Source organism: Mchenga conophoros, linkage group LG16, assembly GCF_057382185.1.
Source record: "Mchenga conophoros isolate Kocher_MC1m ecotype Shallow Benthic linkage group LG16, M_conophoros_male_GT1.1, whole genome shotgun sequence".
NCBI lineage: Eukaryota > Metazoa > Chordata > Actinopteri > Cichliformes > Cichlidae > Mchenga > Mchenga conophoros.
This window is the reverse complement of record NC_140541.1, coordinates 7,962,115-7,978,208: the sequence shown is the minus strand read 5'-3', so window position 1 is coordinate 7,978,208 and position 16,094 is coordinate 7,962,115. Positions and strand designations below refer to the sequence as shown.

The 16,094-nt window shown below is 40.5% G+C and overlaps 1 protein-coding gene across 1 annotated transcript in view; it reads right to left on the bottom strand.

Annotated features, from left to right (window-relative positions):
* neb (nebulin) overlaps positions 1-16,094 on the bottom strand; it is a 59,407-nt gene that overhangs the window by 27,674 nt on the left and 15,639 nt on the right. Inside the window, exons 34-84 of the mRNA XM_085249711.1 lie at positions 15,723-16,034; positions 15,394-15,600; positions 15,186-15,290; positions 14,917-15,024; positions 14,512-14,823; positions 14,213-14,419; positions 14,001-14,105; positions 13,795-13,902; positions 13,390-13,701; positions 13,103-13,309; positions 12,277-12,381; positions 12,037-12,144; positions 11,626-11,937; positions 11,283-11,486; positions 11,044-11,148; positions 10,841-10,948; positions 10,331-10,642; positions 10,011-10,214; positions 9,762-9,866; positions 9,456-9,563; positions 9,063-9,374; positions 8,755-8,958; positions 8,517-8,621; positions 8,314-8,421; positions 7,809-8,120; positions 7,510-7,713; positions 7,307-7,411; positions 6,886-6,993; positions 6,470-6,781; positions 6,173-6,376; positions 5,970-6,074; positions 5,544-5,651; positions 5,141-5,452; positions 4,835-5,038; positions 4,558-4,662; positions 4,315-4,422; positions 3,885-4,196; positions 3,471-3,674; positions 3,230-3,334; positions 3,008-3,115; positions 2,595-2,906; positions 2,197-2,301; positions 2,010-2,108; positions 1,779-1,880; positions 1,556-1,663; positions 1,145-1,456; positions 943-1,047; positions 734-838; positions 543-647; positions 311-418; positions 95-205 (exon numbers count right to left, since the gene is read on the bottom strand). Coding sequence (XP_085105837.1) covers positions 95-205; positions 311-418; positions 543-647; positions 734-838; positions 943-1,047; positions 1,145-1,456; positions 1,556-1,663; positions 1,779-1,880; positions 2,010-2,108; positions 2,197-2,301; positions 2,595-2,906; positions 3,008-3,115; positions 3,230-3,334; positions 3,471-3,674; positions 3,885-4,196; positions 4,315-4,422; positions 4,558-4,662; positions 4,835-5,038; positions 5,141-5,452; positions 5,544-5,651; positions 5,970-6,074; positions 6,173-6,376; positions 6,470-6,781; positions 6,886-6,993; positions 7,307-7,411; positions 7,510-7,713; positions 7,809-8,120; positions 8,314-8,421; positions 8,517-8,621; positions 8,755-8,958; positions 9,063-9,374; positions 9,456-9,563; positions 9,762-9,866; positions 10,011-10,214; positions 10,331-10,642; positions 10,841-10,948; positions 11,044-11,148; positions 11,283-11,486; positions 11,626-11,937; positions 12,037-12,144; positions 12,277-12,381; positions 13,103-13,309; positions 13,390-13,701; positions 13,795-13,902; positions 14,001-14,105; positions 14,213-14,419; positions 14,512-14,823; positions 14,917-15,024; positions 15,186-15,290; positions 15,394-15,600; positions 15,723-16,034 — 8,871 coding nt within the window. The remainder of the gene's footprint in view (positions 1-94; positions 206-310; positions 419-542; positions 648-733; positions 839-942; positions 1,048-1,144; positions 1,457-1,555; positions 1,664-1,778; positions 1,881-2,009; positions 2,109-2,196; positions 2,302-2,594; positions 2,907-3,007; positions 3,116-3,229; positions 3,335-3,470; positions 3,675-3,884; positions 4,197-4,314; positions 4,423-4,557; positions 4,663-4,834; positions 5,039-5,140; positions 5,453-5,543; positions 5,652-5,969; positions 6,075-6,172; positions 6,377-6,469; positions 6,782-6,885; positions 6,994-7,306; positions 7,412-7,509; positions 7,714-7,808; positions 8,121-8,313; positions 8,422-8,516; positions 8,622-8,754; positions 8,959-9,062; positions 9,375-9,455; positions 9,564-9,761; positions 9,867-10,010; positions 10,215-10,330; positions 10,643-10,840; positions 10,949-11,043; positions 11,149-11,282; positions 11,487-11,625; positions 11,938-12,036; positions 12,145-12,276; positions 12,382-13,102; positions 13,310-13,389; positions 13,702-13,794; positions 13,903-14,000; positions 14,106-14,212; positions 14,420-14,511; positions 14,824-14,916; positions 15,025-15,185; positions 15,291-15,393; positions 15,601-15,722; positions 16,035-16,094) is intronic.

Sequence of the window (16,094 nt, the reverse complement as noted above, 5' to 3'; positions counted from 1 at the left end):
TTGAGTGCCTGTTGTTACTAATGGTTTCTTATTTCTCAGTGCATTGTGTAGTGGTGTAGTTTTTTATACTGTACTATATTTTGTAGTATCTCACCAGTGCCTTGTTCTTTTCCTGGTCTCCACAGCGCATCACTTCAGGGAAGTCCACCAGGGTTCCAGCCATGTAGTGACCTTTGGCCTTTTCGTGGGTATCCTTGTACTTGACCTAATGGTGTTTAGAATGATAAAAATTGCAGTAGTGCAAGAATAAAATATATCATGTTATTAGATTTAATTTTATCACAGTTCTAAAGAAATATAAGACACTCACATCACTAGCAATGTCCCTGCTCTTCTTGGAGATGACCAGTGGGATGTATTCATGGTTCAGCTGGTAGCTTGAAGCCTTCGACTCGTCCCAGTTTGATTTGTAGAGTTTCTAAAACCACAAAAGGTATGTGCAAAGTTTAAGAAAAGCCTGGCACAATACATGTATATAACACAGAACTTACAATAAATAAATTAGAAATCTAGAAAGGATTTGATTATTATTTTTACGTTACCTCACTGATGATCTTAGCCACCTCCCTGCTATGGGCCAGTTGAGGAGTATCATCTGAGCCAATATAATGACCCTTTTCTGCATTGAAAGTCTCTTTGTACTTCAACTATTAGAGAAAAAATAACTTTTTTTCAGATCATTGCTCACCGGTTTTCCGATCGAGAGTCATTTTAAATATTAGATTTTGCATACATCACTCAGGTTGGCAGCATTAATCTTTGCCAAAACTATCTCTGGCCGGTCCACAACCAGGGTGAATCTTCCAAAACCTTCTTGGGCAGTCTTCTTGTAAAGTCTCTGTAAATAAAACAGAGCAGTGAGGCAAGACACAATGACACAACATGTGATTAAAAAAACCAACTGAAAAAGAGGCTGAATGTCATGTAATGCAGTAAACATACATCATTGAGAATCTCCTGGGCCTTCTTGACCTTCACATGTTCAACAGAGTCAGCTGCTACCCAGCCACAGCCTCGGAGCCATTCCAGATCTGACTTATAGACGTGCTAGAGATCGAAAGCAAGATGCATGTTAGGAAGTCAAGACAGACGTTTCTGTCAGATTATTATGTCAATATGATTAATAGTTACAAATGTGCTTTACATCGCTTTGCAGATCATAGGCTTTGCGAGCCTGGATAACATCGTTGGAGTCTGGCATGCACGTCCACTGGTGCAGGCGAGTTCTGTAGTTGTCGTCGTTGACTTGGATCTGGCATTTCTTAGCCAGTTCAAACTGCAGCATGTCCACTGGCAGGTGGAACTTGGTCTTGGACTTGTTGAAGTCCTTCTTGTACAGAGCATCGCTGGCGATCTTGGCTGAGTTCAGAGCCAGCATGAGCAGAGGGTCGTCTTGGACGCTGAGAGCACCAATGTGGTGACCGACCTGCTTACGGTATCCCTCCAGGTATTTATGCTACAAGACAGGCAAAAAAAAAAAGAAAGAACTTATTTTTACCACATTATTAAGTTGTCAGTTAAATCAAACCTGATTAAATTTTATCCTACTACTTACTTTGCTTTGCACTTTAGTTGTCTGGATGCACTGCTTGATTGGTACAGCATCTGGAGGCATGAAGTATCCTGTAGCTTTGACCTTATCCCATTCTTTGGTGTACAGTTTCTACAAAAGATAATGTATCACTTATTTTGCTAATAATAAAGCAGGAACTGCACAAGGCTGAAATTTGCTGAGTTAAAATATGCAGAAAATGCATCATATATGCCATCAGTCTTACCGGGTGAACATTCTTCGCCACTTCTCTGGCTGTGGCAAGAGATGGTGTGTCCACCAATGAGTACTTGGTCTTGTCCTGGTGCCAGGCCTCACGATATTTAGCCTGAGCAACGTGGGAGATCAAAATTCAGCTACCTGGAATTTGCCACTAGCACTATTTTGCCACACGGTTCACATTAAGAACAAAAAGTCAAAACCAAGCAGCATTTTGATGACAGGCAATCATCCCCACCTCATTCAGGACTTCAGCAGCATTCCTGGCACGGACTAAGTCAATTCTGTCAGCTGGAACCATGAATTGCTGTGTATCCAACTTGATCCGATAGCCTCTCTATACAAGAAAGAAATGGAAGAAACTATTCAGTGTGCATACACATACTTTTTATTTGTTTTTAAGTCTTAGTGAGGTACAAACTTACATCAGCCAGGATCTTCTGCGCATGCTTCACCTTCAACACCTCTACGGACTCATGTGGCATCCATCCACATCCACGTATCCACTCCATATCAGCTTTGTAAACAGCCTGAGAAAAGAAAGCAGGCAGATAATTTATGCAACTGTACACTATAGGACAAAAGTTGAAACATTGTTACTGGATGAACTGGACTGAAGAGTGAAAACAATAGTATTAGAGGAAAAACTGTAATGTATTTTATCCACTGTAAAAACAATAAAAAGTGTATTTGGCTGCCGAATGAGTAAAACGAGTAAAAGGATTTACATTTAATAAATGTTTATGATCTGTTCTCTACTTTCTGACTACACTGACACTATTGATTGGTAGAATACTACCCACATGTGCAACTATAAACTTACATCACTCTGGAGATCGTAGGCCTTTCTGGCCTGAACCACATCATTGGAGTCTGGCAGGCACGTCCACTGGTGCAGGTGAGTTCTGTAGTTGAAGTCGTTGACTTGGATCTGGCATTTCTTGGCCAGTTCCAGATTGAGCATGTCCACTGGCAGGTGGAACTTGGTCTTGGACTTGTTGAAGTCCTTCTTGTACAGAGCATCACTGGCGATCTTGCCTGAGTTCAGAGCCAGCACGATTAGAGGGTCGTCCTGGACACTGAGAGCCCCAATGTGGTGACCGACCTGTTTTCGGTATCCCGTCTTGTACTTGTACTAAAGGGAGCAGAAATTAAAGGTTAATGCAAGTAGGACTAGACGTAGTCAGCAAGTAGATCATTTCTTAATGTTAATTTTGTTTTGTTTTTTTAACTTACATCACTGATAATATCTCTGGAAGCTTTAGCCTTTAGCACAGAGATAGCATCCTCCTTGATATGGTAGGCTCCTGCTTTCTGGTCATCCCATGCCTTTGTGTACAATTTCTGCACAGAACAAGAAATAAAGTTTTAAAAAAATCAACAAATAAATCAACAAAAATTGTGCGTCTGCACAGACAAGTTAAAAAGTAAACACTGGTAAAGTAAACACAAACGTACATTGCTGATATTAACAGCGTTGGCCTTGGCGAGTTCAAAGGTGGGGGTGTCGGGTGGCACATGAATGGTGAGCTTGTCTTTATCCCAGACTTCCCTATATTTCCTCTGTCAGAGATAAAAAAAAAAAAAAAAAACCATTAACTGCTTCATCTTATCCACTTGAATAGATATTTTTATCAAATATTTGGGTTTCACAATTTAAAAAAAAAAATCCAAGAAACTACAGAAAGATGTTACTCACATCACTGAGGTTTTCAGCATTTTGCTTGGACAAGACAATAGCTGGGAGGTCAACGACACTGGTGAACTTGACCGTACTTGGGTGTTGGCGGTAGAGCCTTTCATTGAGGACAGTCTGGGCATGCTTCACTTTGACGACATCTATACAGTCCTGAGGTGACCAGCCGCATCCCCTGAGCCACTCCAGATCAGCTTTGTACACAGCCTACAAACACAAAAATCAGTTTGAACCTAATTAAATACAGAATTTGTTCATGTATGGTTTGAATTTGACAAACTGTGGGATGACTCAAAATGGATGTAAAAAGGTCTATTTAATCAGTTAGAGACAGATAGAGGCTTAAATGTTCTGAAAATAATTGAACAATCGATTAAAATCCAAAAAGTGCTTTCTACAACAATAGCATGTACTTACATCACTCTGCAAATCATAGACTTTTCTAGCCTGCACAACATCATTGGAGTCTGGCAGGCACGTCCACTGGTGCAGGTGAGTTCTGTAGTTGAAGTCGTTGACTTGGATCTGGCATTTCTTGGCCAGTTCCAGATTGAGCATATCTACTGGGAGGTGGAACTTGGTCTTGGTCTTGTTAAAGTCTTTCTTATAGACATTGTCGCTGGCAATCTTCCCTGCATTAGCGGCCAGCATAATTAGTGGATCATCTTTCACACTGAGAGCACCGATGTGATGGCCACACTGCTTGCGGAAACCAGCCTTGTATTTGTACTGGAAATATGGATAGAAATAATGCATCAGTTTCAAAATAAATTCAAAAATAACCCTACATTTACTGTGGTGAAGCAACAAAAAGACAAACTGGAGCAAGTGGGAAACATAAACTTACATCACTGATGATGTTTCTGGAAGCCTTGGCTGATATAACAGAGATTGCATCCTTGGGAAGGTAGTAGCCTTTGTTGATCATTTCCATATAGCCTTCACGATAAAATTTCTGGAGATAAAAGAATAATGCTTTTAGGGTCTCATGTTCTATACACTGTAATACAAAGAGCAGTACCTATGAAAACATAATCATTTGTACCATGCTAACATGTTGTAAAACCTATGCAAGAAGAGACTGTATTACCAGACTGGTGTTGAGTTTATTCTGCTGGGCCAAGATGATCTCTGGGGTGTCAGGCATTACATGAATGTTGGTCTTATCATTCTCCCAGGCAGCAATGTAGGCTTTCTGTAAAAAGCAGATTAATATACTCAGTATACATAAAATGACTCAAAGCCCTACAAAATAAAAAGTTAGTGTCATTGGTGTGACACAAAAAGAACCTCATATACTTTTGATGCACTACTTTTAAAGACCTGGCTCCCACAGAACAATAATGGATAAGATGTGCTATCTGTACCTTGTCCATAACCTGGGCATTGGCCTGAGCAAGGGCATATGGCATGTCAGCTGTATTAGCAGTGAACTTGAAGTTGCTGGGATGCTGACGATACTTTCTCTCACTCAGAATCTCTGCCGCTTTCTTGGCTTTCTCCACATCAATTGAACCAATTGGCACCCATCCCATTCCCTTGATCCATTCCATGTCAGCCTTATACACAGCCTGCAAGCCGAAGGAGAAGAAGAACCACAGGTCACAGCTACAGATAAGCCACAGAAGACAGAGACTGGAGCTAATATTCAGCAAAAAGTGATAAGTGCTCACATCACTCTGCAGGTCATAAGCCTTTCTGGCCTGAACCACATCATTGGAGTCTGGCAGGCACGTCCAGTTGTGCAGGTGAGTTCTGTAGTTGAAGTCGTTGACTTGGATCTGGCATTTCTTGGCCAGTTCCAGATTGAGCATGTCCACTGGCAGGTGGAACTTGGTCTTGGACTTGTTGAAGTCCTTCTTGTACAGAGCATCACTGGCGATCTTGCCCGAATTCAAAGCCAACACGATTAGAGGGTCGTCCTGGACACTGAGAGCCCCAATGTGGTGACCGACCTGTTTACGGTATCCCGTCTTGTACTTATACTGTGTGGCGAGCAGGAAGGAAATCAAAGTTAAGACAATAAATTTAAGCAAATAAAGTCAATAACAGAGAAGGAAAAACAATGTCACCTACATCGCTGATGATTTCTCTTCCATGTTTGGCAGCAACGACAGAGACAGCATCGGGCTTGAGGTCATAGCCCTTTCTGAAAATATCCTCAACGGCTTCCTTGTATATTTTCTGAAGGAAAGAGAAAATAAATAGTTACATTTAATCTGGGAATTCTCAAGCTAATTTTAGCAAGTCATATGTTAGCAAGTACACAGAGGACAAACTACTATTCCCTTCAATATGCCACTCTTGTTTTTTTTTTATAAACTTTTCAAGAATCACATATTTATATTTGATAATAATCATTGAATCATTTCAAATGCAAAAATACAAATTGAGACATAGGAGAATATTTTTATCTGCACATGAAGAAAAAAAAACCCTAAAAAAATCAATTTTATCTACTTGGATTTTATTGTCCTAATCATTTGTGCAGACAAAAAGTACCTGGCTGATGTTGTAAGCATTAGCTTTGGCAAGCAACAGCTCAGGGGTGTCAGGGGGCACATGGACCTTAATCTTTTCAGCATCCCAAGCAGCAACGTAGGTTTTCTGTGGTGGGAAACACAAAAGACAGAATGAAACAAAGTGCAAACAAGAGGACTTAACAGAAGGCAAATCAATGGAATTACAAACATAATACACTTTACCTTGTTCATGATATCAGCATTTGTTTTGGCTAAGACTAAAGGCATGGAGGTCATGTCTGTCTTATATTTCAGTGTGTCAGGTCTCTGCTTATAGAGGTGGTCGCTGAGGATTTTTGCAGCGTTCTTGGCCTTCAGCACGTCCAGTGATCCAATGGGGATCCATCCAACACCAACAACCTCATCCAAGTCAGCTTTGTATACAGCCTAGAAAAGTATACATGAATTCGAACATCAGAACACAAGAATAGTGACAAAATCAGCAGCATGGTTCACTGAGTATCCCGCAAAAGGACTTACGTCACTCTGGAGATCGTAGGCCTTTCTGGCCTGAACCACATCATTGGAGTCTGGCAGGCACGTCCAGTTGTGCAGGTGAGTTCTGTAGTTGAAGTCGTTGACTTGGATCTGGCATTTCTTGGCCAGTTCCAGATTGAGCATGTCCACTGGCAGGTGGAACTTGGTCTTGGACTTGTTGAAGTCCTTCTTGTACAGAGCATCACTGGCAATCTTGGCTGAGTTCAGAGCCAGCATGACAAGGGGGTCGTCCTGGATGCTGCGAGCGCCGATGTGGTGACCAACTTGCTTACGGTATCCTGTCTTGTACTTGTACTGGATAAAATTAGCCGAAAAAAAATTTATGTTACAAGTAGAACGATGCTTAAATTATGTTAAAGTGTCAGTAAACAGACACTTGGTACAGTATGACCACTTACGTCACTGATGATTTCCCTGGAGGCCTTAGCAGCCTTTACAGAGATTGCATCCACAGGGAGGAAATAGCCTTTCTTGATAGTTTCTTCATATCCTTGTCTGTATAGTTTCTGCAAAATAAGACATATGCACATTTTTTTAACTAAACTTCAACCTTTACTTTAACTTTCAATGTTCTAGTTTTGGCACCTAATTATAAAGTGATAAGGTTTGCTTAAGGGATCATATTCGCCAAGTCTACTGTAAGAATATCAGTGTGCTAGTAACTCAAGCCAAAGCATTCTGAATGAAGCTTAATGTCTTAATGAGTACACTTAACTCCTAACAGGTATTTTCCATTTTTTTGAAATTATTATAAATATTGAAAATATTTTGAAAGTATTCTTGTTGACATAATAAATCATGCTCTGAAATGATACTAACTTTGCTCATGGTTATTGCATTTTGTTGTGAGAGGACGATCTCAGGAGTGTCAGGTTTAATGTGCAGCGTGGTCTTGTCCTTCTCCCATGCTTCAGTGTAGAGGCGCTGGAAAAAACACAAATAATGCAGCGTTAATTAATGATTCTGACAAAAGTGATAACCAGATAGAAATGGCTTTGAAAGTCTTTAATGAAGAATTCTACCTTGTTCATGGTTAGGGCGTTATTCTTTGCCAGCACAAGATTCATGGCATCTACTGGGCTGGTAAATGGAACTTTGCTGGGATGCTGGCGGTACTTCCTTTCACTCAAAACTTCTTCAGCCTTCTTAGCTTTCTCCACATCAAGCGAGCCAATGGGGACCCAACCCAGGCCCTGGAGCCACTTCAGGTCAGCTTTGTAGACAGCCTGACATACACGGCAGAACAGCCTTGTGATATACTTTTAGTAGCACAAACACAGAATTAAAAAGCAATAAAAAGAATCATGAAAACAACTATTACATCACTCTGCAGGTCATATGCATGTCTGGCCTGGACCACATCATTGGAGTCTGGCAGGCACGTCCACTGGTGCAGGTGAGTTCTGTAGTTGAAGTCGTTGACTTGGATCTGGCATTTCTTGGCCAGTTCCAGATTGAGCATGTCCACTGGCAGGTGGAACTTGGTCTTGGACTTGTTGAAGTCCTTCTTGTACAGAGCATCGCTGGCAATCTTGGCTGAGTTCAGAGCCAGCATGACGAGGGGGTCGTCCTGGATGCTGCGAGCACCGATGTGGTGACCGACCTGCTTACGGTATCCTGTCTTGTACTTGTACTGGATGAAAAATAAAATATTATCATCAATGTCTTTGAACAGTTTTATACATTGTGTATGATGAATTTTATTGATTATTATTTTCTTATACATTTACATATTACCAAGCCCTTTACAGTGCCGTATCAAATCTATTATACCTATATCGCACTATTATTTATTCTTATGTAAATAATTCAGATTAAAGACACACATCACTGGCAATGTCCCTGGAAGCTCTCGCCGCAATGACGGAAATGGCATCATTGCGCAGATCATAGCCCTTCTTCTTGGAGTCTTCATATGCCTGCTTGTACTTTTTCTGTAAGGAAACACAATGATCCAACAGATGGAAGTTATATACATTTAAAATTCATAAGTGATGTGAGTCTTTCTACACCACAAATGCCTACATACCACACTGTAGTTAACGTTGTTTGCTTTGGCCAGAAGGACATCCATAGCATCGGGCATGAGATGGATCTTTGTCTTCTCGTTCTCCCAGGCTTCAATGTATGCTTTCTGCAGTAACAAAAACAGATAATGAGCAACTGTTTACATTACTACTTGTAAATGTATATATACATTTTATAATAACTTAATTTAAATACAACATCCAGTATGGCTGACGTAGATTTCAAATGGGATTTCATACCTTGTTCATAACCTGAGCATTGGCCTTAGCCAGTACTATGGGCATGTCTTCAGTGGATATTTTAAACTTGTAGTTGCTCGGGTGCTGACGATACTTTCTCTCACTCAGGATCTCACCAGCTTTCTTCACCTTCTCAACATCTAATGAACCTACTGGCACCCAACCAATACCCTGCAAAATCTTCAGATCCTCCTTGTACACAGCCTTGAGGAAAAAAGGATTTATTATGATTAAAAATATTCTAAAACTGGAAAATATATTTATTAATTAACATGATTATTTTACACCACTGAAATTCAAAGACTCACATCACTCTGCAGGTCATATGCATGTCTGGCCTGGACCACATCATTGGAGTCTGGCAGGCACGTCCACTGGTGCAGGTGAGTTCTGTAGTTGAAGTCGTTGACTTGGATCTGGCATTTCTTGGCCAGTTCCAGATTGAGCATGTCCACTGGCAGGTGGAACCTGGTCTTGGACTTGTTGAAGTCCTTCTTGTACAGAGCATCACTGGCAATCTTGGCTGAGTTCAGAGCCAGCATGAGCAGAGGGTCGTCCTGGATGCTGCGAGCACCGATGTGGTGACCGACCTGTTTACGGTATCCTGTCTTGTACTTGTACTGTGAAAATAATGATTGGAGTTAGCGGGGTCTGATATTTAAATATAAAAGTTTATCATTGTTCAGATCCAGTGAGCTTACATCACTGGCAATGTCCCTGGAAGCTCTGGCTGCAATGATGGATATGGCGTCATTTCGCATATCGTAGCCCTTCTTCTTGGAATCTTCATATGCCTGCTTGTACTTTTTCTGTTCATGATCACAAAAAACAGATTTTAAACATGTAATAAAAACAAAAAATAATAGTGTTCAGAATCATGAATACTTAAATACCTGCCTTGACATCTTATCAAGATATTAATGCAATAAATTCAATGATCTGAATTAATTATTCAAAACAAATGTTTAAATTGCTTAAACAGTAAAACGTTTTAATTTCCTACATACCACACTGTAGTTAACATTGTTTGCTTTAGCCAGAAGGACATCCATAGCATCGGGCATGACATGGATCTTTGTCTTCACGTTCTCCCAGGCTTCAATGTATGCTTTCTGTAATCATGGAAAAATGTAAACACTATCAACCATGAAGCTGTGCACAGAATCATTTCTTTACCATGTCAGCATTAGTACTTCACCAGAGTCATTCTGTATTAGTTATACTTTGCTGCATTTTGAGTGTTATTGAATTTTTACCTTGTTCATAACCTGAGCATTGGCCTTAGCCAGTACTATGGGCATGTCTTCAGTGGATATTTTAAAACCATATTTGCTCGGGTGCTGACGATACTTTGTCTCACTCAGGATCTCACCAGCTTTCTTCACCTTCTCAACATCTAATGAACCTATTGGCACCCAACCAATACCCTGCAAAATCTTCAGATCCTCCTTGTACACAGCCTAGAAAAAAAGAAAGAAAGTGTTGTGGCAAAAGTTGGCAGATATACAAAAAACTATATGTAGAAATATAGAATATAGAAACTGTATATATATATAAATTATAAATATATACACACATCACTCTGCAGGTCATATGCATGTCTGGCCTGGACCACATCATTGGAGTCTGGCAGGCACGTCCACTGGTGCAGGTGAGTTCTGTAGTTGAAGTCGTTGACTTGGATCTGGCATTTCTTGGCCAGTTCCAGATTGAGCATGTCCACTGGCAGGTGGAACCTGGTCTTGGACTTGTTGAAGTCCTTCTTGTACAGAGCATCACTGGCAATCTTGGCTGAGTTCAGAGCCAGCATGAGCAGAGGGTCGTCCTGGATGCTGCGAGCACCGATGTGGTGACCGACCTGTTTACGGTATCCTGTCTTGTACTTGTACTGGATGAAAAATAAAATTATATCATCACTGCCTTTAAACAGTTTTATACATGCTGTACAATGGGTTTTATTATTTAAAAAAATTCATGTATGCATTAATAAGCCCTATAAATCAATATCAAAACTAATATATTTGCACTATTATTATGATACAATTAGTATATTTTTTTATGTAAATAATTCAGATTAAAGACACACATCACTGGCAATGTCCCTGGAAGCTCTCGCCGCAATGACGGAAATGGCATCATTGCGCAGATCATAGCCCTTCTTCTTGGAGTCTTCATATGCCTGCTTGTACTTTTTCTGTAAGGAAACACAATGATCCAACAGATGGAAGTTATATACATTTAAAATTCATAAGTGATGTGAGTCTTTCTACACCACAAATGCCTACATACCACACTGTAGTTAACATTGTTTGCTTTAGCCAGAAGGACATCCATAGCATCGGGCATGAGATGGATCTTTGTCTTCTCGTTCTCCCAGGCTTCAATGTATGCTTTCTGCAGTAACAAAAATGAAAAAAAAAAAAAGACAAAAAGTACTTACATTGTGACCTCTGTGTGAATTTTACAATAACTTAATTTACATACAACATCCAGTATGGCTGATGGAGGTTTTAAATGGGATTTCATACCTTATTCATAACCTGAGCATTGGCCTTAGCCAGTACTATGGGCATGTCTTCAATGGATATTTTAAACTTGTAGTTGCTCGGTTGCTGACGATACTTTCTCTCACTCAGGATCTCACCAGCTTTCTTCACCTTCTCAACATCTAATGAACCTACTGGCACCCAACCAATACCCTGCAGCATCTTCAGATCCTCCTTGTACACAGCCTGGAAGAAAAAACAAAAACCAAGAATGATTTGCAATGATTGAATCTGGTGGACAACAAAAACGATATATAGTAAAAAAAAACACGAGTCCTGCAATATAATAATATTTTCATAATATAAATTATTAAAATATACTCACATCACTTTGTATGTTATACGCATGTCTGGCCTGGACCACATCATTGGAGTCTGGCAGGCATGTCCAGTTGTGCAGTCGGGTGATGTAGTTGAAATGGTTGACTTGAATCTGGTTCTTCTTGGCCAGTTCAAAGGCCATCATGTCCACTGGCAGGTGGAACTTGGTCTTGGACTTGTTGAAGTCCTTCTTGTACAGAGCATCACTGGCAATCTTGGCTGAGTTCAGAGCCAGCATGAGCAGAGGGTCATCCTGGATGCTGCGAGCACCGATGTGGTGACCCACTTGCTTACGGTATCCTGTCTTGTACTTGTACTAAAAAAGCAATAGTGTGACGTTTAGTCACCAAACAGCATATTAGAATAAATGTTCACATAAAGCAATACAGCAAAGAGAATATAAACTGACACTTACATCACTAGCAATTGTAGTGGAAGCTTTAGCAGCTTGGACGGCAATGGCATCGCTACGAAGATTATGGCCCTTCTTCTTGGATAGTTCATGATCCAACTTGTACAGTTTCTATAGCAAGAAATAATGTCAACAAGGAAACCATGTCTACCTTCAAATGGACATGCTAATAGTATTAGTGTAATTGTTTCCCTAACTGTCATCCATATCATTACAGACAGGAAACTGCATATTATACGATACCTCACTGTAGTTCTTCCTGTTTTCCCGTGCCAGAACAATGTCCATTGCATCAGGCGTGACATGGACTGAAGTCTTGTCTTTTTCCCAGGCTTTGATGTAGGATTGCTAAAGAAGCAAAATGTAATTATCGGCTTCACATAAAGTAAAGAGAAAGTACTTTTCAGTTATATTCATGACCAGTGTTGGGAAGGTTACTTTTAAAATGTAACTACAGATTACAGATTACATGCCCCAAAATGTATTTTGTAATGTATTCCGTTACGTTACTCAATGAGAGTAAAGTATTCTGATTACTTTGGATTACTTAATATATTATCATGCTTTTTACAACTACATGAATGAACTATTGCTGTGTTACTATTACTGAAGGTTACTTGCCATACCAATACCAACTAGATTTTTAAATCTTGATATAAAATGAGTAACAGTAGGTGGACATTAGGTAAGGCTGCACTTATTGCAGCGATCTTGTATAGAAAACTGTTCCGCGCATATATAAAACAGGTCCGCGGCTCTGAACCGTAGTAAATGGTAACATGTGCCGCGAGATTGAGACACGGGCATTAGAGGCTCTTAATGCGTGTTTTGTTTGGGTTTCCACCAGCGTGGAATTACCAGAAATATAGAGTTCATAGTCTTATGAAACAGGAAAAGACTGCCGTGTAATCCATTCATTTCAACAAAGTAACTGTATTCTGAATACCACCTTTTTAAACGGTAACTGTAACAGAATACAGTTACTCATATTTTGTATTTTAAATACGTAACGGCGGTACATGTATTCGGTTACTCCCCAACACTGTTCATGACAGATTCTCTTCTGTACCTTATCCATAATCTGGTTGTTGGTAGTGGCCAGTGTCAAGTCCATAGAGTGCATATCTTTGGTGAATTTGAAGTTGGTAGGAGGCTGACGGTACAGTTTCTCATTGAGGGCCTTCCCTGCTGATTTTACTTTCTCAACATCCAGCGATCCAATAGGGACCCATCCTATTCCTTTGATGTAGTGCTCATACTCACTCTTGTACTGGTTCTGCGGGGAATACACAAATGTTTATTTCACAGTGGTAGCAATTGTGTAAAATTGTTATCTGTTCAAACTTTTACACATACATCACTGGCAATAAACTGCATGTTACGAGCAAGTTCCAGGTTCATGGCATCAGGCAGGAGAGCATTAGTGTGCTGAATGTGTCTGTATCCAGCCATAGTCTGAGCAGCAGAAGCCTGCTTGGCATGGACCACACTGAGCATGTCCACTGGGGAGTGATACTTCAGCTTGGCCTTGTGGTAGTCCTTCTTGTAGTTCTTGTCACTCTGCATCTTTGCCAACTCCATGTAGTGAACCAGCAGAGGATCGTCCTGGAGGCTGCGGAAGCCAACATGGTGGCCTCTCGCCTTCTCATAAGCCAATTTGTACTTGTACTGTAATAATAAATACACACTTGGTCAGCATGTGTGATGGGCTGTAGGAAATAAACCCCTTGACTTGCTACATTTACTTTATTTTCTACTTACGTTGCTGGCAATGGTGGTGCCAGCCTTGGCAGCCAGAATGGGGATAGCATCTGCTTTGAGGTTGTAGCCTTTATTAGCCATCTCCACAACACCAGCTTTGTAAAGTTTCTGAAATTACATATGACTAAGGTAAGTGATTTGCATTATTAACAGCCTAATAAATAACAAGACTCAGCAGGTTTATTAATTTGACGGATTCCCCTTACATTGCTCATATTGAGGGCATTAGCCTTTGCAAGGAGAATCTCAGGAGCATCTGGCATAATATGAACAGTCAGTTTGTCCTTTTCCCATGCAGCAGTGTATGCTTTCTGCAAGAAAAAATCATTAGAAAAATCAAATATTAGTGTCAGTTCTGAACAATGTTTTTGACAATATTGTGTGGCTTTGTTCTCCAATTAAAGTTAAAAGATTTCACCTTGTTCATGATCTGATTGTTGGCAGTAGCCAGAGTCAAGTCCATGGAGTCCATCAGCTTGCTGTACTTGAGGTTGGATGGATGAGTGCGGTATTTCTTTTCACTAAGAATTTGACCGCCAACTTTAGCAGTCTCAACTGAAAGTGATCCAATAGGGACCCATCCTATTCCTTTGATGCAGTGCTCATACTCACTCTTGTACTGGTTCTGAGGGGAATACACAATTGTTTTTTCACAGCTATGCACAATAAGGGCAGTAACTGTGTAAAATTGTTATCTATTCAAATTGTTATACATACATCACTGGCAATAAACTGCATGTTACGAGCAAGTTCCAGGTTTATGGCATCAGGCAGGAGAGCATTAGTGTGCTGAATGTGTCTGTATCCAGCCATAGTCTGAGCAGCAGAAGCCTGCTTGGCATGGACCACACTGAGCATGTCCACTGGGGAGTGATACTTCAGCTTGGCCTTGTGGTAGTCCTTCTTGTAGTTCTTGTCACTCTGCATCTTTGCCACTTGCATGTAGTGAACCAGCAGAGGATCATCCTGGAGGCTGCGGAAGCCAACATGGTGGCCTCTCGCCTTCTCATAAGCCAATTTGTACTTGTACTGTAACAATAAATGTGCACTTGGTCAGCATCTGTAATGGGCTGTAGGAAATAAACTCCTTAACTTGCTAGATTTGCTTTATTGTCTACTTACGTTGCTGGCAATGGTGGTGCCAGCCTTGGCAGCCAGAATGGGGATAGCATCTGCTTTGAGGTTGTAGCCTTTATTAGCCATCTCCACAACACCAGCTTTGTAAAGTTTCTGTGAAAACATATACAATGACAGAAAGGTCACGCTACAGTTAAGGATCATACATATATTATATAGCCATGGCTTACAGCATAATGGTTAGATAAGATATAGATGTTAAATCATATAAATAATTGAATAAATAATAATAAATATAATTTGTAATGCCTTACATTGCTCATGTTCAGAGCATTAGCCTTCGCCAGCAGAATCTCAGGAGCGTCTGGCATGACATGGGTGGTCACTTTGTCCTTCTCCCAGGCTGTGGTGTATGCTTTCTGTAGGTCAAGAAATCAGTGAAAGGGGTCAATCACAATTTTTATCACAAACAAGACTATCTCTATTTTGAGACCCTATACAACACATCTGAAAATACTGCACCTTGTTCATGATCTGGTTGTTGGCACTAGCCAAAGCCAAGTCCATGGAGTCCATCAGTTTGCTAAACTTGAAATTTGATGGATGAGTGCGGTACTTATTTTCACTCTGAATCTGACCGCCAACCTTGGCAGTTTCAACAGCAAGCGAGCCAATAGGGACCCATCCAGTGCCTTTGACAAAGCTATTCCAGTCAGATTTGTAATCATTCTGGAAAAAAAAGTCATGACGCAAATTAGTTCCAAAGTAAAGATAAATGATCTTTTGTAGTTCAAATCTGGTTTTTATTATTTTTTTAAAATGGCATACATATGACTATCTTTGCTACTTACATCACTTGACTGGAGGTTCATGGTTCGACACAGCCGCAGGTGCATGTTGTCAGGGAGAAGCAAGTAGCTGTGAGGGATCTTCTTGTATCCAGCCATTGTCTGAACAGCAGAAGCCTGCTTGGCATGAGCCACACTGAGCATGTCCACTGGGGTATGATACTTCAGCTTGGCCTTGTGGTAGTCCTTCTTGTAGTTCTTGTCACTCTGCATTCTGGCCACCTCCATGTAGTGAACCAGCAGAGGATCGTCCTGGAGGCTGCGGAAGCCAACATGGTGACCTCTCGCCTTCTCATAAGCCTTTTTGTACTGGACCTAAAGAAAAAAAAAAAGAAAAAGTGATGTGTTGATTCTTTCTTTTTTACAGTTAAATTT